Source organism: Lethenteron reissneri, chromosome 11, assembly GCF_015708825.2.
Source record: "Lethenteron reissneri isolate LAM-NWPU_2019-01 chromosome 11, ASM1570882v1, whole genome shotgun sequence".
Lineage (NCBI taxonomy): Eukaryota > Metazoa > Chordata > Hyperoartia > Petromyzontiformes > Petromyzontidae > Lethenteron > Lethenteron reissneri.
Genome location: NC_083789.1, coordinates 2,935,560 through 2,953,091, shown reverse-complemented (window position 1 = coordinate 2,953,091; position 17,532 = coordinate 2,935,560). Strand labels below are relative to the sequence as shown.

At 48.4% G+C, this 17,532-nt stretch overlaps 1 protein-coding gene across 3 annotated transcripts in view; it reads right to left on the bottom strand.

Moving 5' to 3' along the window:
- The window catches only part of LOC133341281 (ADP-ribose glycohydrolase MACROD2-like), a 182,832-nt gene that overhangs the window by 22,222 nt on the left and 143,078 nt on the right, over nt 1-17,532 (bottom strand). For all 3 annotated transcript variants that reach the window (XM_061549788.1, XM_061549789.1, XM_061549790.1), the window contains exons 6-7: nt 13,002-13,126; nt 11,850-11,880 (exon numbers count right to left, since the gene is read on the bottom strand). In XM_061549788.1, the coding sequence (XP_061405772.1) occupies nt 11,850-11,880; nt 13,002-13,126 (156 nt within the window). The remainder of the gene's footprint in view (nt 1-11,849; nt 11,881-13,001; nt 13,127-17,532) is intronic.

Here is a 17,532-nt window from a genome sequence, read left to right as displayed (position 1 = left end):
TAATTTTTTTGTTCGCGTTAATTGCAAAGTAAATTTCACCCCAAGCTGTTTCGGGGGGCGATCGATGGCTAGTCGAAACGACCGATGCGTGTACATGGACATCTCTGAAACAGAGCTTCATAAGATCATCGGATTCGTAGCTCATCGGATCCATGTCACTTATGGTGAAGAACCCATTGATAGTAATATGAACAATAAAACGAATTATTAAAAAAGGACTCATGCAGTTGTTTTCCAGATTATAGAGCACATGCAATGGCAGTGTGGGTGTTAAAGATTTAATTAATTGCTATTTATTTTCATTTCTTGCTTACCTATTCGGTAAAGCACATTGAAGAAATAATTATAATTGTATTGTCTAGCAATTAGCCATTTACATTTAATTGGAAGGCTTGCCAATAGGTTACGTGTTGCCATTTGACACCTAAACCAGTCGCAATTAGAGAAGCGTTTTTATATTGTTGGTTCTTTCGGTAAAGTCACGTAGAAGGGAAATAATAAAATAATAAAAATAATCTTGTTTTATAATTTATTATTTTATTTTTTCCATTCTACGTGACTTTACCGAAAGAACCAAGAATATGAATCCCTGCAGTCACGAAAGCTTTAAATCAGAAGCGTTTTTGCAAATATTTTTTGGTGAGTGTCATCCGAAGATAAATTTACTACCAAGTCCTCGTCAAGTTGCGCGTCGTCGCTTCAAGAAGTTCTCTGTTTGTTGCGGTTGCACCCGACTCAAGAGCCGCATGGCTCACAGGGCTAGACCTAATAAATGAAACTTGAACTTGAAAGTCAAGTTGATTTTGTGTAACCAGGTGAGATCTAAAGGGACCAGGATAGGAGTCTCATTTGCAAGAGTCATCTGAGTGACCAACATGACATCAATGAAACAAACATAAATCAGCCTAAAAACGACCATGTCATGTGAGAAATGTAAAATATTGCACGAACATAAATCAGCGTTAAATAATATATTCCCCGGTAGCACAAGTCAGCTCGGGACAATTATTCCTAGACTGATCAACGCAACAATTGCAATTAAAGTTACACAAACATTAAACAGACGTAGGGCGACGACCGTGCTAATACGTAAACCACACGAGCACATTTGTCAAACGGGACAGCGCGTGCTCTCAGGGCAGTGACCCAATACCCTCCCTGATGGGTGCGGGAGGTGAATACGGCCGAGTCAAGAGTGTTCCCAGGTAAAGCTGCACAACGAGGAGAATGGTGGGGGGGGGGGGGGAGAGTGAATAGTGGCACGGGAAGACGCGCCGAATCGAAAATCGATTCCCCCCAACCTCGTTTTAAACGGCCGTGCCATGTTTGAGATTCTGCCACTCGTCACCTCCTGGCCTCTTTAACTCCAGCGCGCTGGTTAATCTCGGAGCGCTAAAGCCCCCTTCTTTATCTGACCAACACACCTGGGGGCACGCGGATCTGCTCTAAGCAGGGCTGTGGCGGGTGATGGGTGCGTGCGTCAGCGTGTTGTGCACGGCGAGACACGCGCAAGGGCGGGCGGGCGTGCTTCAGTCCAGCTCTCCTGCTCTCCTCACTCGGCCACGACGGAGCGGCTTCATTGTAACACCAGCGATGATTATCTGCATCGGTCCTGGGCCTCCCCGAGGTCAACTCAGCCTCAAATAAGTGCCTCGTGCGGTGTGTAAACATCACCGCAAGAGAGGGCGTGGTGCTCGCCACCCACATCCCGCCGTGCCGTGCCGTGGCGTGCCGGCCTTCATTAAAATTATTAAAAACTATGAAGCTATTTTTATTTTACCAGGTCAGGCCCGCCGAGCAATATAGCTCTTGTTCAGAAATGCCCCCGGAGAACGTTGGCCAAGAGCGATCGTGAGCAGAGTGGTTTGATGGAAACCAAAACGTAAATAAGACGACACAAAAAAAGACACTAAGGTAAATACATAGCATCTAAACCGAGGGCTACTGTTCAAAGTAGACTTGGATGAAAATGACGAAATGACGAGGCGAGAGTGCGCGTTTGTAAAACTGAGCACTCGACGATGAGCGACGTGCCAATGAACCTGGACGAGGAAAGTGTTCAATCGGGGCGAATAAAATCTGCTCTGAGGTATGGGATTGGACACATGGACGCAGGAGGATGAAATCAAACAGTCAAAACGCTGCACCACGAGAGGCAGAGAGAGAAGCGTGCTTGAAAGTGCAATGAGCTCATGAAAATCACAAGGATCGGAGGTTGAAAACAAAGAATTAGACGAGACACCACCGGCTTGAGACACCGCTGACAATGAGACACCACTGACGATGAGTGCAAGCGAACTTGGGCAGGACACATCGCTCGATGAGACGATGGCCGAGGGGGACAAGGCCGGCGATGGCATGGCAGTCGAAGCAGGGAAGACACGCGCCGTCCGGGAGGGCGACCCCGTCTTCGCGACAAGAGTCATGAGATCAGCTGACGTGCAGGAGCGAGAAGAAACCGTGGGGGGTGGGAGGCCTTTGTCCAGCAGCGTATAAAGCATGGCTCATGTGGATGGTAATGTTCTGCTCAGCAGGTTGACACCACAACAGCTGCTCAAAACGTGCTGCCGGCAACGGCTCTATCCGGTGTTCAGGCCGTGTGGGTTTAGGGGACACGGCGCGCCGACAGCTTGGCCAGCCACTCAACGGGGGACCGCGCGTGCGACAAGCACCGGGTGTACCCGCACAAGGACTTCTGCGAGTACAAAAAGAGGGAGAGGAAAAAAAACTATTCCAAATCACCATATCTAATAACGCTCTGGGACATTGTGGTGATTTTCCTCTCTCCGCTCCCTTATTCGCCCCGCCACCCATTACAAAGCATGAAAAATGATAGTCTCTGTTATGTCTGAATACATTAATAGAGCCTACACCGGCAAATAAGAGAAACGAGCTTAAAACCCCCAGCAAAGTTCACACCATATGAAGTCTAAATAAGCAACGTTCGCAACCCAAAATTTATTTCAAAAAGTAGTTGCCAAAGTTCACCAAATAACTCTTTACAAAAGACTTGACGGGCTATGGTTAATGCTACTAATTACGCTTCGGTTCAAACTACATGTTCTGGCACAGTGCGGGCAAGTAGAGTGATCTGCGTGTGTGTGTGTGTACGTATGTGTGTGTGTGGACGTACGTGTGTAGACGTGTGTGTGTGGACGTACGTGTGCGTGGACGTGTGTGTGTGGTGTGCATGGGGGACACTGACTCCTGTGTTCACGTAACCCACGACACATCCCTCCCCTCCCACCCATCCCCCAAAGTCAATCGCGCGGCACTTCAATTCTGATATTTAGACAAACCGCATGTGCTCATGACAAAGCAAATTTCTCCACATTATAAAATCCCCAGGATAGTTAGATGCGCCGCCGCAAACTTGTACCCGGTGTCAATCAACGACATGCAGATTTGGTCTCATAACACAAAGATCACCCGTGTACAGCCTGAAACGGACTGCAGGGGCAAGTGCTCTCAGCGAGCAGCACCTATGAAGGCCGGCCACGGCACACGAGGTGGTGGTGTGGACAACGCGCACGGCCGCCTTTGGTCTCACACACGCAGCTGCCCGATTAAATTACTGCACACCCTCAACTTGTGGTTCTAAAATACAGTGAGAAACAGAAGGGCGTCTTATAATCGGGAGAATACGGTAAATGTTAAATGCGTTGGTGATTAAACAAAGTCGTTGATTGGCAGTGCACGTGAGCTAATGCCACACAAGCCACGGAGAATACAATCAAACGCACGAAATGTTAAAAGGTGGCCAGGCTGCCATGAATCATGGGAAATGCCCTCAGCTCTATGCAAGCTTTGCCAGAGAGCCGTACAAGCAAGCACCTTGGTCATACGAGGTTGCTTTGCACATCACATATATGGAAAGCGACCGGGCAAAAATTCCACAGCGAGTTTCACAGAAGTGATTAAAAACAGCAATTTTAAACCGGCTTCATCATTATCAGGGCGAAACGCCGCTACCCTGCATGACAAAGTGTGCACATCGATGGAAAGCAGAACCGCTCTCACTACAAACGGCCGGCGTCGTTATCACAAAGCTGACGGAATGTAAATCGTGGTTAAACCATGATTTGAAGCTTTCGTGACTGCAGGAATCCATACTCTTTGGTTCTTTCGGCAAAGTCACGTCGTGATCTATTAATTTTCTATCTACGTGACTTTACCGAAAGAATCAAAGAGTACGGTTAAACCGATTAACATGTTCCATTCCCTGATTAGACTCCCATTTTTTTTTTATGTATTGCAGCACTCGTGAGTGTAATGATGACAGTTTAATTTTCCCAGGTAAGCCTCAATGAATGAATGTGCCGGACAGGTGTGTGATTATTTTTACTTGGCGACTTCCACGCATACTTTTTTACGTGTGCGGGGTAACAGAAGAGGCTGGAGAAAACCCACAAACATGCGTGGAATGGGTGAGAAACCTATCTGCTTTACTGCCTCTTCCAGGCATCTCATTGCCCTCACAGGTATGCGTTATTGTGAGCCCATCATCTCTTCACACGTGCGATTCGCCAATTCCCCGTGTGAGCTGCACAGGTGTGCGTGGCTTCCGTGAGATTATGAGTTACTCAGGCTACGGAGCGCCCACAACACAACATCGGTGAAGAATCAGTAAGCTGTCGACTCTTCACAATAACGTCTTGTGCATCTTCTTGGTTCTTTCGGTAAAGTCACGTAGAAGGGAAATAATAAAATTAATAAAAATAAAACATCATAAAATACAATTCTCACGACGTTTCGGCCACAACGCAAGCAGCCATCCTCAGGTGAAGAACAGGGCTGTCGGAAAGACAGACCTGTCATTCAGACGCTGTCTTTCCGACAGCCCTGTTCTTCACCTGAGGACCTGTTTTTCACCTGAGGCCCTGTTCTTCACCTGAGGACGGCTGCTTGCGTTGTGGCCGAAACGTCGTGAGAATGATTTCATTATGTTGTATTTTTATTATTTTATTATTTCTCTTCTACGTGACTTTACCGAAAGAACCAAGAAGATGAATTCCTGCAGTCACGAAAGCTTTAAATCGAAATTTAACGTCTTGTGCAGTCGGTGTGTGTGCGCGCGTGCGTTACTGTGGAGAGCGGTGGTACGGCGGTCAGCGCTACGCTGCGCTATGAACCCGGCGAGCCGAGTTCGATTACCGCTCACAGCCACCAACATCAGACAATTACCTGAACCGGTCCGGGGCCTCCCCGAGATCGACTCGGCCTCAAATGAGCACCTGGTGCGATGTGTGAACATCACCACCGGGGAGACCAAGGCGTGGGGCTGGCCACCCCACCCCCTCGTGTGCCGTGCCGACCTTCATAGGTGCCACTCGCTAACGGCACTTGCCCCAACGGTCTGTTATGGCTATACGGGGGATCTTTGCCCTGTGTGTTCAGTACCAAATTTGTGTCGAGTACTCGTATTGACACCGAACCCCAGGTTGGCTGCGTCTTATGCTCCGGAGTGCGTTGTGCTTGACATATTCCTGCCTGTTTATATACCCGTGAAATAATTACCATTAATCTATGTTGACGTTTCTGTAACTCAAGCCTGCACATGAATGTTGTTTTTTTACATATATAATTTGTCGAAGCCAAATTTTGTTAGTGGAATTGTTTTTTTAATGTTGATTACATTTTAGTGGACCGTTTGAAACGTATCCCGTGACATGGTCGTTTATAGCACGAATATATCTTAAAAAAATAATTTTAAAAACGTTGCCTCCGATTTAAATTTTAATGATCGTTGGAACTTAAATAGTTTTTTTGGTTTCTTTAACGTTATTGCCTTTGTCATTCTGGCGACCCACGTCGCCCATGCAAATGAGACTCAACCGAGTTCACACCTCCCCCTCCAGGCCACCCGTGCGCTGCATGAAACAACCTGGAAACTCGACGAAATAGCTTTCGCAAGCGCCGCGCGTCACAGGAGTTGGGGGGGGGTGGCGGCGTGGGCGTGAGGTGCAATCCGAGAGACGTCTCAGCTGCAGCGACCGCTGAATGCGCAGCCAGGGGTCTTCTTAACCCCTTTCCCGCTCGCGAGACGTCGTCTGCGAGTTCTAAGGGTGTCTGGTGGTGGTGGTGGGGTGGGGGGGGTCCCCGTCCACCGCCCAATCTCGGCAAGCCGCGAGCGGTTCGGCGCCGATTTTGTTCAGGGAGGTGCAGTAGCGCCGCCGTTGTTTTTAAAGACGCCGTGTTCACCGCGGAGAACCGTAGCGACGTGACCGCGCTCTGCTGGCGCCAGACTGTGCCGCAACGCCCTCCTCCTCATGCCCTTGCGAGAGCCTCGGTACACGTCTTCCGACCTGAAGACGTAAGGCTAAAAATGTATTTATTTCCCATTCCGATGACGTACGTGTACACGTACGTCATCGAAATGGGAAAAGGTTAAGACAGCTGGCACAAACAAAAATGAAAACTCGAGGTTCTTTCAAGTGCTTGCACGTTCATAAAACTCTTATGGTTAAATGGCATAGCCATGTACGATATAAAATCATGCGCGCCGTGACGGATCATGGCTGACAACAGCCCAATGCAGCGATACATATTTTAAAAGAAAAAGCCCAAGAGTTTGGTGTTGTTTCCCCGCTTGCAGGGGATAAAAGTCCCTGTTTCAACGCAACGTTAACTGCGCAGAACTAGGGGGCAGGTGTAGGACGATGCCGTGCATCGCGATTGTAAACGATAACAGTCCGTGGGCCAGGGACAAATATTTTACTCGTTGGTGTCAACCCGAGACCGAACCCGCTTGCTTCGTACCGACGTCCTTAAATCGGCAAATACATGTGAATCATGCGATAACCTTATTTTAGAAGTATGTGATCACACAATCCAGCGGTATTAGCCACATCCGGGAGAGCGAGTATCACCGGCATAAATATTTGTTCGCCTGTAGCAAGTAATGAATTCTGCCCTGGCTCACAGACCACAGGAACGCTTCAACATGGGAGGTGGCTACATTCATCTCACGCGTGATCCCTCTGACGAGTTTAACCGGACAAGGGTGATGGTCACAGGCGATAAGAATATATTAAAACCGGCGGTGGCAGAATGCTGAAAAATCGACGCACAAACCTGCAGAGGGTACGATGTGTGTTGGGGCAGCGATGTTAGCGAGCGTCTATTAAGGCCGGCACGGCACACAGGGGGATTATGGGCGAGGCAAGCACCAGCCCAACAATGATGTTCACGCAATTGACCGGGTACTTTTTATATAAGGCTGAGCCTACACAGAAGCACAGGATTCATGTGCATACCATACGCCACTGCTTTTGTCGCATAGCCAGGACTCGAACCTGGTGACCAAGATTGCAGGATGCATATACACACACACAAGACAAAGAGCCCCCGTATAGCCTTAACAGGCTGTTGGGGAAAGTGCTGCCAGCGAGCACCGAGGAAGTCCGGCACGGCACATGGGGAGGTGGGTTGCCAGCACCACGCCTGGCTGCCTTTGTCTCCCTAGTGCCGATGGTTACACACAGCACTAGGTACTAATTTTAAGCTGCGTTGACCTAGGGGGAGACCAAATACCTGTTCAGATATCCGCCACTGTTATTGGTCGTGAGCGGGAATGAAAGTCGGTTCGCCAGGTTCGTATCGCAGCGCGCTAACCCCGCTACACAACCCCCTTCCAGCATGCGTGCGCGCACGCACGCACACGCGCGCGCAAACACACACGCGTGTTAAAAATACAGGGTTGTTTCAGAGGCACCCGCCTACCCGTATCTGTAAGGCAGCAGATGTGGGGGGCATGCTGCCGGCATGTGCATGGATACTGTCATGCTACAATTAAACCTTTAATCTGCTTCCTCTCCCCCCCTGGACAGACAACTCACGGAGCCCGCCATCGGGATTTCTCAGCTCCCATCTTTAGGACCCAGGGGTCGTCCTTAAGGCACACATTTTGTCGCCAGAAAAATGCCTGACTATTTAATAAGGCTTAATCCCCCCGCAAATATTTTCTAGCCATCAAATTTAATACTCATTATCCCAGGTTGATAATAAAAAAGGTATTTTCAACTACTTTCCTTTTCTTTGTGAGAAGCATTAGCATTTGTGTAAAAAAATTGTTCACACGTTTTGTTTATCAAAAGATAATTTATGGAAAAAAAGGAGAAAATGAATAAACACCCCCACCCCCCAAAGGCGTGCGTGGATGCACACATACCATCCATCCCTCAGCAACACACAAAAAACACAGCAACACAAACGTGCGCAGGTACGCGTGCATCGAAGCAACGCACGGTGACAAATCCAAACGGCAATTACAAGCCGACGATCAACAGCGTGGAGGGCTGCGGTGGAGGCCGGAAGCTGTAAACACATCGACTCTCGAGTGTGGGGAAGCACGGGGGGGGGGGGGGGGGACGAGCGCGACTCTTCAGTATGGAGACGCAGAGTTGCACAGAGATGCACACAGAGATGCACACAGAGATACATACAGACAGATAGATACAAAGACACCACACTGTGTACTCTGCGCTACTCAGCAGGCAGCTACATACAGAGATACACAGAGATACAGACCGATATACACACGGAGAAATACATAGAGATACACAGAGATACATACACACAGACAGATACAAAGACACCACACTGTGTACGCTTTGCTACTCAGCAGGCAGCTGTCTTACATACAGAGATACACAGAGACACAGACAGATATACACACGGAGAAATACATAGAGACACACAGAGATACATACACACAGACAGATACAAAGACACCGCACTTGTGTGTGTGCTGTGTGTACTACTCGTCAGGCAAGCCGTCTCATCGTGCATCTACTATTTTTACTACCGCCGCGTAGAGCGAGGTAAACCTGACTACGGAAGAAAAAAACCCCATCACATTCAATTTGGTTCTGCACTTAATTTGGCATTAATTTGAGGTTGGAGAATTTAAACAAGTATTTTGTTTTACTGTCGCTGGACAAAACGTCGCTGCCTGTGGCAGTTGCAGAACTCCGCAGTCCTACGGCGTGAACCAGAGTCCAATTGAAGGGAAACCGAGAAGTAGATCTGTGATATCTCGTGGGCCGTTCCTTCCCGAACACACCAAGAGTCTAAAAGAATAGGTTTCACCCTTTCTGGCAATAAAATAGTTGTGGTAAGATGTTAAAATACCAAACTGAAACCTTTTGCAAGGAATCATGTCTGCATTAACCACATGTACACTTGTGGTGAACATGCAAACACAAAAAGCATGCTCTGGTTGTATATGCATTGTCTCTTGAACCGATTGGTCCACACCAGAGACAGCTTTCTTTAGAGCCTAGTCTCAAACAGTGTTAGACCAGAGGATGCCAAAAGGCGAACAGCACCGAGACACAATTCCTTGCAATAGGTTTCTGTTTGGTGTTTTTAACATCAACACAAGGGTAAAACCTATTCTTATTTTTTGACACTTGCAAGGGAAGTCCCACGATGTAGCTGCTCACCAAGGGTCGCTACGAACTGCTCACGGGACAAGGGGGGGGGGGGGGGGCCTTGTCCCGTGACGCGACGACACCGAAAATCCGATCCAGATATACAATTGTGGGGGGGGGGGGGGGGGGGGGGGGAGGGATTTTTTGTTGTTATAATGAGAAATTAGTTTTTATGTACAACCACAACTGCGGCGACGCACAAGTAACGTTTGCGAAAGCACGACCTGGAACGCGAGCCGCCGTTCATTCGTCGGCCAGAGTCGCGCACGGCAAAAAGCGGGACGCGAGCGGGGCCCTGAATTTTGCAGCACGACGCACGGCCAGCGCACACACGTGGCAGCGTAAAAATAACCTCAATCGCGAGATAATAAAACACTCCGGCCTGTGAAAATACAACGGCCGTCGGACTCTGCGCAGCGATACGGTCAGGCGGGGGAGGGGATCGTTAATCTTGTCACAAGCGTCGTTCACAGCCGCCGTTGCAGCCGTACGTCGCTCTCGCAAAAAGGGAAATGTGATAATTGTGCTGGCATCTTTCGATTTAAAGCTTTCGTGACTGCAGGGATTCATCTTCTTGGTTCTTTCGGTAAAGTCACGTAGAAGGGAAGTAATAAAATAATTAAAATAAAACATAATAAAATAAAATAATTCTCACAACATTTCGGCTACAATGCAAGCAGCCGTCTTCAGGTGAAGACGTTTCGGCTACAACGCAAGCAGCCGTCTTCAGGTGAAGACGGCTTGCTTGCGTTATAGCCGAAACGTCGTGAGAATTATTTTATTTTATTATGTTTTATTTTTATTATTTTATTACTTCCCTTCTACGTGACTTTACCGAAAGAACCAAGAAGATGTGCTGGCATCCTCCGGCTGAGGGCCCACGTGGCTTGCACGTCGTGAGATTCTGAGCGCCCTCCCAACGTCTCCCCCCCCCCCCCCCCCAATGCCAGATGAACTTTCTCTCTCGCTCTCTCCTGCTCGTGCTCACTCTCGCTTGCTCGAGCGGGAATGAAACTCGGCTCACCAGTTTCGTAGTGCAGTGCGCACCGACCACTGCGTGCCACAGCTCCCCAATTAAACCACCACCACACTTCAAGTGCGTTCTAGTGAATCCGCAGCCCCGCACACGATGCCTACACAAAACTGGGCACGCGCTCGCCTTCCTCGGATTTGATTTATTATGTTTCGTGCTCACGTTTGCCATTCCTTTGGCAGGTTCCTTTAAAGGCTTATTTCAGTTAATCTTTCCTTCGTTACTTATATTGGCCCAAAAAAAAATAATACCGACGGGGAAAATCCTGGTGAATGTGCAACATTACGGCGCGATGGAAACGCTAAGGACAAACGCTTCTGCATGTTGTGTTTAGAAGTGGTGGGTGGCGCAGAGAGCTAATGTACTGTGAGTCAGGGTACGGAGCCAGCGCCTCTTTGATCCAGGGTTCAAGTCCCCTTGGGAGATGAAACGCGAAAGATTAATATTTTCTGCCCGGGGAACAAAAGGGCCGTTTCCACCGGCTGTGCAACGCCGTTTTCTTTTTCGGACGTCCAGAATGTCCGAGGTGGATTTGATGGATCTGCTCTGTTTGCCGGGGTACAAAGCGGACACGCAATCTGAACGTGTATGAATACAACAAAACGAGCGTTTGAATCTCGGGAAAGCATCGACAGATTGGCCCCGATTGAAAAGCGGATCCTTGAAAAAAATGTTCGTGGACAAAAAAAATAAGTAACTTTAAAAAAAAAGTCTAAAAGTTGGGGTTGGGAAAACACATTTAAACTTTTTGAATATAACAACGTTACGTGAAAACATCTAATTGTGTGAAAGACGGAGTCAAAAAGGAATCGGCTTAAGTCTACGTAATCTTGACAACTCTTTGATTACTCCTTTTTCGTTTACTTAGTGGATTATCGCATGTTATTTCACGTGTGAGAAAACGAATATTGACGCACAATAACAGCTGACAAAAGTAAGCATCCCGAAGAACACTGCAGTAGCTTTTTATGTCCCTGGTGTATCAAAATCATTTCTGTGGGACTGCAACACTGGTGTAAAAAAAAACTAAACCTATTTTTATTTTACCAGGTAAGGCCCACATTGAGCTTTATAGCAATTTTTCATAAACGACGTGGCCACAAATGATGGCTCAACAAAGTGGCCCATCACGTGCAAATGCACAGCAGCCAAATACTGTAAACGCGTGCCGTTGATTCTAAATGTGGAGGGGAAAACCGGGGGACCCGGAGAAAAATCCAGGGTGAAAAATCCAAATATACAGCAGCAGGCGTCAAGGGTTGGGATCGAACCCACGACCTCCTGTGTACCGAGTGAGGTAGTTCACTTCTCGCCGCCGTGGGGCAAGATGTTAACGCGTAGGCCGTTTACACTTTTGGAATGATGCATTGGTGCAAGCTTACCATAAATCCCTGTAGAAATGCATGGAAACGCCTAAATGGGAAGACAAAACATCAATATATCATCATGACCACCACTATCATCATCAACAATAACAGGCTTCCACGCAGCTGTCACCGTCCATCACGGTCTCGCGCGATGCATCTATCCAATCTGGCTCATGGAAAACGGCCGATGTCATCGCTCCATCTCCATGCTGGGCGCGGTGTTGGGGTGCCTTCCCCCCTCCGTTGGCTGCCACTCTGTCATCACGACTGACACAATACCTCTTCAAAGCCACGTTGTCCTGCCCGAGTTCACTTTACCGTACAAGTCAATCTGACGTCTCTACCACGATCGCTAATAAATTTATATTGCACGCCAAATGTACTCGTGAATACTGAAAAGTGTTAATGAACTTAATAAACCATAAATTATAAATATTACAATACATTCACGCCGTGACAAAGTAACCTTTCAAGGATTTCAATGAAAATGAAAGTTATAAAAAAAAATGGGAATTTTAATTTATAACTAAATTGCCCTAACACCATAATCATTACCCTGGGGTTTAGATTATTATAAGTGAGTACATTTAATAAGCACTCACTGCGCGTAACTTCTTTGCATTAGCGAGGCAAGTTTCGCTGTCGTGCATCTGACTGACTGATTGCCTTACACCCAAATAACCGACTGCCTTAACACCCAAATTCAGGGAGTTGGCAAATGCACCCACCCAACCTCTGTTGCAAATCTCTCGTGTTATTATTATCCACGTTGCTTCAAAAATAGCAATTTCCATAACCATTGTAGCCAAGATTGAATCAATGCTAAACACAAACATGCACTTTTTTTCTCAGTTTCATTTATCTGAATCATTTGTTTTCATGTATCTGGATTTTATCTGCCAAAGTGTTTTTAACTGTTCAATTGGCATCAGTGCCCCCCAAAAAAATCACATTTCCCTAACCTCAACACCGATCGAGGGGCCTCACCATCACATTGGCCAAACGACCCAGAAGAGACGGGAGAGGTCTCCTTGTGACGTCTCCTCAAGTGGCCTCTCTCGCATCGATGAGCCTCCACCGAGGGGTTTGTGCCGCAGCAATCGACGGAAGCTCCCTCTTCGAGCATTTCCCTTCCACCAAATCCCCTCCCCCCCCTCCCCTCCTCACCACGGACCGCAGCTCCTTGTCCTCCACGATGTGCAGGCACTCGCTGTAGCAGCCATCCAGCTGCTTGCGCTCCTCGGGCGTGGGCACGCTGTCCAACACGCGCGGCCCCACCGTGTGGATCACGTCTGCTCGCACGAGACGGGCGGGTGGGGGGGGGGGACACGAGGCCGGCCAACGTTACGGGACGCACGAGGTATACAAGGCCCGGGGCATTATCCCTCTTCTCATACCCCCGCACACCGCAGTCGCAGCCGTTTCCAGTATGGGGCACGCGGAGGTATTGGCCCGGTGAGTGGCCCGGTGAGTGGCCCGGTGGCGTGGCCCGGTGAGTGGCCCGGTGAGTGGCCCGGTGAGTGGCCCGGTGAGTGGCCCGGTGGCGTGGCCCTGGCTAGGCCCTTCACTCCGAGGTGCACTGAAAGTTCTTGCGTTTGTGCGTTTCGCCGCGGTCTCGTGTGCCAGCGCCGTTAAGAGAGGCACCGCTTCCGCCTGCTCTGCTTCCGACCTCCCTGAGCCGGAGCGTTCACGTCGCGGCCCCCCCCCCCGTCGGATTCCCCGAACTCGCGAATCCTAACCAAGTAAGCCATGTATATAACGAGGTGACTGGCCACACTTAACTAGCTGACTGGCCAGGCATAACGAGGTGACTGGCCACACACAGCGAGGTGACTGGCCATGCAGGCAACAAGTCTCCGGATGCCGGTGTGGTGCATCGGCTGGACACTGGACTTGCGATCCAAAGGGCGCGTTGGCAGTTGATGCAATGGGGCAAATTAATTACAAATCCCTCCGCCTCTATCCATCCAGCAGTGGACACGGGTTACGCCGCAGTTAGTTGATCAGCAAGAACACACGTGGCGGGCTAAAGTGTGGGTACACCCATCTCTTCCGAGGTGTTTGGCCAATGTGGAAGGGTGGGCCAAAAATACCCTCTAGGGTACTTCCGGAGCTCCCACGAGTGCAACGGGCCCTTCTGCCGGCAGTGGCGTGAGTAATAAGTTGCAGTGCTGCACCTTTGCCTTGACCTCTTTGGCTAGGGTCAGGGTTAAGGGTAGAGGGGAATATGAGAGATTCTGGGGAAAATGCACGAATAATTTGTGGATAAAAAAAAAACTCAATATGCTGAAATACCCAAGGCCAAATATATCGCGCAATCAAAAATAGTTGCAAACAGATTGGAAGAAAAAAAAAAACCCAAAACAATGTAGTAGCGTTAAAATAATGGAGAGAGAAAGTACACAAATGAAGACGTGGCCAACATCATGCATAACAGGACTATATTGTTTAAAATCAATTGAGAATAGACTTGAAATGAAGAGACCGCTTACACATAACAAATGACGTCCCAAAACGAATTACGCGTTGCCATGAATCACCCCCCCATTGTTACCTCCCGCATGGACCGCAATTGACGGCACAGCGACCGTGTCAGCCGTTGCTCAAACCGCAAAGCGCCCGAACAAGGGACTGAAGTACCTTGGTCGACGTGCCAGCCGCTTCACATTTTTCTATGAATATCGACAACAACAAACAAAATAAAGAAACACAATCCATCACGCAAACTCCGGTCATCCTCGCAGCAGCAGCGGCTTTTGGCTGTCCATCGAACAAAGACGGTCAACCCATCGCGTGGCGCTTTCAGACACGCTTCTGCGGCCGTCTGGAATGCTCTTCCTTCCGATATTAGGAAGCCACTGGACACCTATGCCCTTTTAAATCATCTAGATTGAAAACACATTTCTTTAAAACTGATTTTTGTGTCTAGTTTGTTGTCCTTCCCCCACACCGCCGATTAGCACGGTTGGCTACGCATGCTGTCAAAGAAGTTCAACATACATAATGGCAGAACAATGGTGTTTTTTTTCAAGAAGAAGAAAAAATGTGCACCATGTGAAACGCAACTCTTCCGAGACATTATGGAGTTTTCAGGCCCATCCCACCGTCAGAAACTCCTTATCGACTAGGTTTCTTAATCGAGCACGTTTCCTAGTGATGACCGTCTTGTTTTCGCGAGGGATTCCATGCCATCTTTAACGTCACCCTCGTCGCATTCCGTCCAACTCTGGCGGTCGGATCGGAGCCACTCAACGCCTGGAAGCTTCCGTTCCCGCGCGCCACCGACAACGACACCGAACACCGTGCTTCAGTGTACGTACTGTACGTCACACACCCACAGTACAACTGGGTTTCCAGGTCTCGTTTGCGAGAAACGTTATTGTTTATTTTCATTCTCACCTGGTTAAATAGAGGCTCCGTTCTGCATCGCGTCAACATCAAGCCTGCCTTCCGGCCGACGCCCCTTGAGCTGCGGTTGCACCGAGACGCAACGCAAATCCAAATCGGAATTCTCATTGCGCAACTGCAAACGTCTCAAACGAGCTCGAGGCCGAGTTGGTCATCGCCACCGACGGACGCCTCTAGTGAATGCACGGTCGACTCGGCGACACCGTATGGCTCGGGGTCGGTGCAGGAAACGGCAAATTCCTATGGCGGGCAGGTGCCCAACGCCGCACAGAGCGACGGCAACAACCGCCGCCGCCGCCACGGGCGACCAATTATTTAAACGCGTGCAGTCAATTACGCCTGCACTTTATCCATTCCTTTAATACGTTTTCTAATTTATGTGCCTCTGACACGTAGGCAGTGGCGGGGAAGGTAAGGGTGGAGGAGGAGGGGGGAGGGAGGGAGGGGTGTTTTAACGGAGGAATGGGCAGGAAAATTAGTGTGCATTTCAATTTTCGTCACAGGCCAGGCCACGTTTTTCTGAGTGCCCACATCGAGTGTGGCTCTGGGAGTTAAACTGATGGATTGACTCGGTGTTTTTCCAAGCCAAGCACATTGAGGCCGTCTTCAGTTACAACACAAACAGTTCATTGGATTATTGAAGGCTCTGGTTTAAAGTCGAATAACATTGCACAATTTCTCTCTTTTAAAGCGGGGGGAGGGGGGGGGGGTGTAGGTTTTAGCTTTCAGCATGTGGTGCTCTCATTACCGGCTATTGCGATTTCATTTTGCACAAATCGTTCGTGCTACAGATACGGTGCGTGCGCACGTAAGACAAACAGTAAAAGGTTACGAGCCATGAATAGATGAATAGACTCAAATTGACCCCGCTGACGTTGACCCCCCGTCTGTGCAGGGGAAATCGAAAATACTTTTAAGAGCAGGAATGTAAAAAGAAGAGGCTCGTATGGTAAACTGCAAAAAAGAAAAAAAGGAACGTGATCAACCAAGGAAAATTTCACGGACTGCAATGCCAGGGGTGGTATAAGTACCACAGGAAAATCATTCACCAAAATCATCGCAATCGCCAATGTCACAGACGAGAAGGCAAAATTATTGTACCTACGATGTTAGACGAGACGACATTCTCCAACTATGGGGCTTGCAAAAATAAACTGTGAACTTTGGAGAAACGGTGTGAATCATTTTCATTTGCAGGTATTACGGATTGCCATCGAACCACTATTAATAATACCCAATTCGTGAATTCACTCTACAATGTTAGCCCGACTCATTTTCAGTGATGAGACAAGTTTTTTTTATGATGGCGGTGGGGAAGAATATTCAGCCCCTTTGCTATCATGTTGATCTATGTATATTGCCGGGTGCTTTTGTGTTTGAATAGAAAGTTAATTTACAAAGGTCTGCGGCAATGTCACGCGAGTTGTGTACTTCGCTATGTTTGTCGCAAAAAGTGGTGATTTTACAAATACGCTGACAACCAAATTAAAAAAGCACAGCTGCCGTGACATTTAAAAAAATCCTCATCGTGGGTTTTTTGCTTCCTGCTTGTAGCGTAAAGATGCAAGCTTCGCATAACCAAACAACATCCGTGGCATCTATGTGACCTCCCTTCATGACGGATGATCAAATACGTTCCCTATCGGATTGTGTAACAAAAACACCAGGCCTTTGCGTTACTTTTCAGTAAAGAACACAACAACACTGCACACGTGAATAGAGAAACGTTACTTCCTGGAACGGAACAATTTATGTGCTTCTGCGGTCGTCTGAAACACTCTTCTTTCTTCCTATATTAGGACGCCAATAAGCACTTTTAAATCATCTAGATTGAAGACGAATTTCTTCAGAGCTGCTTTTTGTGTTTCGTTTGTTGTCCTTCCCCCGCACCTCCGATTAGCACGCTTGGCTACGTACGGCGCGAAAGAAGATTAACGTACGTGCTCGCTCCGAGCACGCAGGCCTTTGCGGACTTTGGCAAACGTGCCGTGTCGCTGTGGTAGGCAGCAGATTAATAGAAGCACCGTCCCATAAGGGTCCCCTATCGCGCGTGTTATTTTTGGTCAGGTCGAGACCGGGGATGTGGGCTGAGCAAGCTGAGCGTTACACTACATTACCCAGCGGGACCCCGGCTTCATGCACCGTGAGCAACATTGTCATATCAGGCTTTATTGCCCAGAAAGTATGTGAAATGTTACAAATATAGAATCCATGTACTCGCGAAAATCTGTCTTGTTTTTCCACCTCCCCACCCCCTCCCCGCCCAGCGGAGAATGCTGGGGAAAATGTT